This window comes from Blennius ocellaris (genome assembly GCF_963422515.1).
Source record: "Blennius ocellaris genome assembly, chromosome: 19".
Lineage (NCBI taxonomy): Eukaryota > Metazoa > Chordata > Actinopteri > Blenniiformes > Blenniidae > Blennius > Blennius ocellaris.
In genome coordinates, this window is record NC_137668.1 from 3,306,537 (window position 1) to 3,314,072 (window position 7,536).

At 46.5% G+C, this 7,536-nt stretch overlaps 1 protein-coding gene across 1 annotated transcript; it reads right to left on the reverse strand.

Annotated features, from left to right (window-relative positions):
* Nucleotides 1-2,308: 2,308 nt before the first annotated feature.
* dtx3la (deltex E3 ubiquitin ligase 3L a) lies at nt 2,309-7,193 on the reverse strand. The gene is made up of 3 exons (XM_080514706.1): nt 7,082-7,193; nt 4,311-4,522; nt 2,309-2,428 (listed from the first exon to the last, which is right to left on the reverse strand). The coding sequence occupies exons 1-3, from the start codon at nt 7,172-7,174 to the stop codon at nt 2,359-2,361; spliced, it is 375 nt and encodes a 124-aa protein (XP_080370832.1). The 5' UTR covers nt 7,175-7,193; the 3' UTR covers nt 2,309-2,358.
* Nucleotides 7,194-7,536: the final 343 nt, after the last annotated feature.

Here is a 7,536-nt window from a genome sequence, read left to right on the forward strand (position 1 = left end):
GAGAGGGGCGAGCTACACTAATGTAGTACACACTGCACGGTGAGAGAGAGAGGGGCGAGCTACACTAATGTAATACACACTGCATGATGAGAGAGAGAGGGGCGAGCTACACTAATGTAATACACACTGCATGATGGGAGAGAGAGGGGCGAGCTACACTAATGTAATACACACTGCACGGTGAGAGAGGGGTGAGCTCCACTAATATAATACACACTGCATGGTGAAAGAGGGCGAGCTACACTAATGTAATACACACACATGGTGAGAGAGGGGCGAGCTACACTAATGTAATACACACTGCATGATGAGAGAGAGAGGGGCAAGCTACACTAATGTAATACACACTGCATGATGAGAGAGAGAGGGGCGAGCTACACTAATGTAATACACACTGCACGGTGAGAGAGGGGTGAGCTCCACTAATATAATACACACTGCACGGTGAGAGAGAGAGGGGCGAGCTACACTAATGTAATACACACTGCATGATGAGAGAGAGAGGGGCGAGCTACACTAATGTAATACACACTGCATGATGGGAGAGAGAGGGGCGAGCTACACTAATGTAATACACACTGCACGGTGAGAGAGGGGTGAGCTCCACTAATATAATACACACTGCATGGTGAAAGAGGGCGAGCTACACTAATGTAATACACACTGCATGGTGCGAGAGGAGCGAGCTACACTAATGTAATACACACACATGGTGAGAGAGGGGCGAGCTACAGTAATGTAATACACACACATGATGAGAGAGGGGCGAGCTATGAATGAGTTTAGTGTTTTCACTTGAAATGGTTGTTGCGTGAACTGGCCTCAGCAATGAAGAAACCTACCATTACAAGCCTTTAGTCCTGCAGAGCATTCACATCCTTAGTCCTGCAGAGCATTCACATCCTTTGTCCTGCAGAGTGATCACATCTCCAGGAGAGACACATCGCACCACATTATGGCATATGTACACGACTTCAGATTTTTAGTTGAATGATGTTTTTGGTGTGTAGGGATTTCTTACCTCATAAGGATCATTCGTGTGGAGAGAGAGAGAGAGAGAGATGGAGGGAGTGTGTGTGTGAGACGTGTGATGGAACTACAAAACAAGATGTCGGATCACAAGAAACAGGAAGTCTGTCCTGGGTCTCCACCATGTGCTGGGAGAACAATGGAACATGGAAGCTAGTCTTTAGAATCTGCTTCCTACAGTTCTATAATAGCATCAGGTTGAACTAATCTCAGGTAAAGCCCAGTTGTTCCCACTTCCTTGAAGGAGTTCAGTTGTTGTCCTGCTGGAGGGAAGCTGGTGTCTTCTCCTGTAGTTAGCACCTCCTGCTAACTGTGGTTGCTGGTTCTGCAGGCTGAGGAGAAGAAGATGAAGTTGATGTTTCAGGAGTCCTTCTTTGCAGCTCCTGGTTGTTCCTTTTGTCCAGACTGAGGAGCTGGTCGCTCAGGTCTGTGATGGTTTTCCTGCTGGTTGAGGAAAACACAAAGAAGTTCTGTGAGGCGTCGTTTCCCTGGTCCGTCCTGGAGGAACTGGTTGGTTTCCCTGGTTGATGGGAGATCAGACTCTGGGTGCTGGTCTCTGGATCAGGGGAAGGTCTGACCCTCGTGGTGGGTCAGCAGAGGAGTGGAGCTGTATGCTAATGCTGGGTGAGCTGCCTCCAGCAACTCCATCAAAGAACAGGAGCAAAAGTCCTCTTGAGAGAATCTCCAAGTCTTTTGATGAAGGTTGGGGGTTTCAAAGGTGTAAAATCTTGGGAGCTTCACGCAATGGGTGACTGGCTGAGTGCATGGGGGAAGTGTTAGTCCTCTTTGAGCGGAAAAGCGGGAGGATTTGCAAGCTGAGGTCTGCAGGGCCCCCCACTGGGTGTGATGTTCAGTCACGTTCCCGCGTCAGAATTCATATGTCATGACTGTGTATCATGACAAATGAAAATTGTCTTTCCTTGGTAATGAACAAACTTTCTGTGGTCTTGTGAGATCCCAACAAGTGGTAAAGTTGAAAGAAAGTGTGTTCTCACGTCTCGTGAGATTCTGAACTGGATACTTTACAGACACACTATATAAATGTTCATTAACTCCAAGGTCCACAATGGATAATCAGTGATGTTTTAATATTTATAACTGCAACAATGTTTCATGGAGGACTCTCTTTTTTTATCTGACCTGAGCTGCACAAAGTTCAGTATTTCTACACAATAAGAATACAATACTGTACAATCCATGAAAACACAATCAAAGGACAGAGCAAATATATGATTTAAATACAGTGTACATACACACAGAAAAATTGATAACACTTATTCATCAGTTTGGAGTGTGCCTTCATCGGTCCATCTGGCAGTGTGTTTCCTGTTATTGAACACCTGCCTCCCTCAGCAGCTTCCTCACAGTCCTCAGGTACTCCGAGTCTGGATACCCATCACTTGAAAAACACAAAGCACACCAACGTTATCAGCCATCATCTTCTGTCAGCTCCACATTTACCCCATCTGATGACCTGAAAACTCACCAGTCACTCATCACAGCCAATTCAATTCAAATCAACTTTATTTATAAAGCACTAAATACAACACTGTCATTTCAATTCAACTTTTTTGGCATAGCACCAAATACAACACAGTCATCTCTAGGTGTTTTTAACAGAGAAAGGAGAAAAACCCAACGGATTCACATGAGCGACAGATTTATTGTGACTGTGGAAAGAAAAACTCCCTCTAACAAGGAGAAACCTTTGCAGAAACCAGACTGAGAGATGGCGGCATTCTGCTGACTGGATGGGGTGAGAGGATAGAGGATAGAGGAGAGGAGAGGATAGACAGAGCGATAGATACAAACTTTGGTTTGGGGAGGAGAGATTGAGACTGGTAGAGAGAGGGAGAGAGGTAGAGCAGTAGAGAGGTAGAGAGAGAGGTAGAGAGAGGTAGAGACAGGTAGAGAGCGGTAGAGCAGTAGAGAGGTAGAGAGCAGTAGAGAGAGTTGGAGCAGTAGAGAGGTAGAGAGAGAGGTAGAGAGAGGTAGAGAGTGGTAGAGCAGTAGAGAGGTAGAGAGAGACAGGTAGAGAGAGGTAGAGAGTGGTAGAGCAGAAGAGAGGTAGAGAGAGAGGTCGAGAAAGGGAGAGAGGTAGAGAGAGGGAGAGAGTGGGAGAGAGAGAGGTAGAGAGAGTTAGAGCAGTAGAGAGGTAGAGAGAGGGGGAGAGAGAGAGGTAGAGAGAGTTAGAGAAGTTGAGAGGTAGAGAGCGGTAGAGCAGTAGAGAGGTAGAGAAAGAAGGAGAGAGAGGTAGAGCAGTAGAGAGCAGTAGAGCAGTAGAGAGGGAGAGAGGGAGAGAGAGGTAGAGAGCAGTAGAGCAGTAGAGAGGGAGAGAGAGGGAGAGAGAGAGGTAGAGAGAGTTAGAGAAGTTGAGAGGTAGAGAGAGTTACAGCAGTAGAGAGGTAGAGAGAGAGGGAGAGAGAGAGGTAGAGAGAGGTAGAGCAGTATAGAGGTGAGAGAGAGGGAGAGAGAGAGGTAGAGAGAGTTAGAGAAGTAGAGAGGTAGAGAGAGAGGGAGAGAGAGAGGTAGAGAGAGTTAGAGAAGTAGAGAGGTAGAGAGAGAGGGAGAGAGAGAGGTAGAGAGAGTTAGAGAAGTAGAGAGGTAGAGAGAGAGGGAGAGAGAGAGGTAGAGAGAGTTAGAGAAGTAGAGAGGTAGAGAGAGAGGTAGAGAGAGTTAGATAAGTAGAGAGGTAGAGAGAGAGGGAGAGAGAGAGGTAGAGAGAGTTAGAGCAGTATAGAGGTAGAGAGAGAGGGAGAGAGAGAGGTAGAGAGAGTTAGAGAAGTAGAGAGGTAGAGAGAGAGGGAGAGAGAGAGGTAGAGAGAGGTAGAGCAGTATAGAGGTGAGAGAGAGGGAGAGAGAGAGGTAGAGAGAGTTAGAGCAGTATAGAGGTAGAGAGAGAGGGAGAGAGAGAGGTAGAGTGGTAGAGAGGTAGAGAGTGTTAGTATCCAGCTCCTGCTGAAGCTCCACCCCTCCTGGTACTGAAAGGAGCACAGAAGACCACCGACACAGTGTTTTTATTCTTGTCATGTTACAATCAAAATGATTGTCTGGCGCGAAACAAGTACTAAAAGCATGTCACGACACATTATTATGTGTATAATTGTCTGTGACGAATAAAGAACCCCCCCTCTGACACACACACTCACACACGCACACACGCACACACACACACACACACACACACACACACACACACACACACACACACACACACACACACACACACACACACACACACACCAACAACAAAAGGTGATGTGTTGAAATATCGTCCTCACCCGCTGCTCCCTCTCTCCGTCTCAGTTTTCAGAGGAATGGACTTTGTGGTAATGACGTCTTGTCCCTCCTTGTTGGTGGAGACAGTGAAGAGGAGCTGTTGGTTGAAGGCCTTGTCCAGCAGCTTCAGGACCTTCCTGCCTTCATGGTTGTCCGGTAGATAAGCAGAGAGCCGCCGCCCTGCGAAGGGCTGCCCGGGATGGGGGTGTTTGTCCTGTCGGGAGAAGTGCTTCTTTCAGGACACTGTTTTGTTGGTATCGTTTATTTTGAGATCTACTGGAGGCTTCCATCAAACCACTGGTTGATCCTAAACCACAGTGTGTCCCTCTTTTCGGATGTTTGTAGTCATTTGTGTTTGAATGCGGGACTTTGGATTCTTCATTGCATTAATATTGTTAAAAGTGAAGACGATCCAAATGCAATAAAGAGCAAAACTCTACTGATGCTTGTTAGAGATCTTCATTCTGAATTCTGCTCATTCTTTACACACCAACCGCAGCTGTTCATGCACTATGTTACCAAAACTATTGGCTTGCCTGCCTCACACGTATATGCACTTTCAGTAACATCCTGTGCTTTAACTGTGAGGTTTATTGTGATGTCAGTCCACTTTTTGCCGCTCCAACTGCTTCCATGAGGTTCAGGAGAGTTAATGGAGTCTTGCTGAGGTCAGACAGGAATGTGGGAGGAGCCGACCTGGCTAGCAGTCCGTCCTGTAGGGTGGAGGTCTGGACTCTGTGCAGCCCAGTCAAACTGGACCGTCCAGGTCTTTATGGACCTGATTTGTGATCTGGAGCGGCCATCTTGGAATGTTAAGTGACCATCTCAAACCTGCTCCAGAGCATGAAATTGTTTCATTTCAATTGTTTCAAATTCTTGAAGAGTTCTTTCACCGGACTCAGAGGCTGAGCCCAACACACACACACACACACACGCACGCACGCACGCACGCACGCACGCACACACACACACACACACACACACACACATCCAACCAGCCGTAACCTCACTAGTGCTAGCAGCAGAAGCAGCTAACGTTACACGTGTGGATACAAGCCGAAGTCTCTTTGAGTTTAGCTTTCACTTTCAGTGTGAAGTCTCAAAGTTACTGGTTCTCCTGTCTGGAGCACGTGGCTAATCTGCATACTGCAGGACTGACTCATGCAGACTCCTACATGAAGCTGCAGAAATGGAATTAATCTGCTGATAATTCTGGATAAAAAAAACCCTGGAGTTACCTCCTGCTCCAATTAAAGCCCAGTTCATTAAAAGTTAGCAGCTTGCTCTGAAGCTGGCAGATTGGATTGCTCACCTTGCAGCAGTCCTCATTACCGCAGATGGATTTGATTCAGTAAATATATTTATTTTTAAATTAACAGCAGCAAAGACTGTGATTAAGGTAACATTCAATGGAGGTTGTATTTTTAACCCCATTAATAAATCAACTCTGACATGAAGCTGAGCAAATTAGTGTGTAGTCCTGTCACTCTCCCTGTCTTGTGAACCCCCCTTCTTCTCCTCTGATTGGTTGAAGGACACAATCCCGTCCTCCGATTGGCTGTAGGACAAGATCCCATCCTCTGATTGGCTGTAGCCTGCAGAGGGCCTGACTAACAGGCTGTTGATCCAACCATGAGGCTATTCGCAGACTGTGCTCATGTCAGAAAGAAATTTAGCTTTTTTCATCTTCCTCATCTTTTTTCCACAGATGATCATCTTTGCGATGAATGAACCAAGGTTTTAGAATGTCCCCACTCGAGGACCGGTGTTAAAAATAACAACCTGTTTTCACACTTCTAAAAATCATGTGTGTGTATATATATATATATATATATATGTATAGAAAATAAAAAAATTCCCCTCTCGCCCTTCGCAGGCGGTCACCTGTTTTTCTATTCCAAGCTCGGGTCCTCTACCAGAGGCCTGGGAGCTTGAGGGTCCTGGTCCTCTACCAGAGGCCTGGGAGCTTGAGGGTCCTGGTCCTCTACCAGAGGCCTGGGAGCTTGAGGGTTCTGGTCCTCTACCAGAGGCCTGGGAGCTTGAGGGTCCTGGTCCTCTACCAGAGGCCTGGGAGCTTGAGGGTCCTGCGCAGTATCTTTGCTGTTCCAAGTACTGCACTTTTCTGGACTGAGATGTCCGAGGTTGTTCCAGGGATCTGCTGGAGCCACTCCTCCAGTTTGGGGGTTACTGCCCCGAGGGCACTACTGTCACCTTCACCTTCCAAGCCTCTCCAGCTCCTCTCTGAGCCCTTGGTATTTCTCAAGTTTCTCATGTTCCTTCTTTCTGATGTTACCATCACTTGGTATTGCTACATCCACCACCACGGCTTTCCTCTGCCCTTTATCAACCACCACCATGTCTGGTTGGTTCGCCATTACCATCCTGTCTGTCTGTATCTGGAAGTCCCACAGGATCTTGGCTCGGTCATTCTCCACCACCTTTGGGGGGGGGTGTCTCCCACTGTGTCCTTGGGGTTTCCAGACCATACTCCGCACAGATGTTTCGATGTTTTGTATATATATATATATATATATATATATACTGTATATATACATTGATTTAATCATTTTTATTTGTCTTCAACAAATTTTGCAATAAAATGTTTGGATGAATATTTTCATGCTCCTGACTACCAGAACTTTCCTGCTATAAAGATAGAGAAATAATTTGTGAGTCAGCATGTGGTTAAAAACCACACTGTACCATTGTACCTCACACCAAAGAGAAACCTTTCTTCACAGTCCAGTATTTGAGTCGGGCCAGCTGTACTCACAGTCTGCACGCCATCCGGGAATATGAAACTGATCTGCACAGTGTTGTCACTGGGGAATCCAGGTAGGTCTTTGTGCAGGACCACCCAGGTCATGTGGCCCACAGGTTGACAGTCGTTCAGTCCTTTGTACTTTCTGTTCACTTCGTCAGTCGCTGCAAGACACCAAAAAGTTTTCAGTCAGAAACGCAAAAGAACAGGAAAATGTTTTGAGTTTGTCATGTGTTGGAGCACCTTGTTGAACCAGGGATGGTGGACCTTGTCCGTTCAGGTATTGGTTGCAGTGATGCTTGCCGCTGCTTTGGTTTGAGCCCATCCTGAGGATGAGCACACGAACAGGAACCCAGTTAACACACCGGTATGGATTCCAAACAGAATGAAATGATGTGTTGTGAAACACCAGCAAGGAATATCTTGAAAAGCACTGGCCCACCCAGAACAGAGATGTTGAAATCATA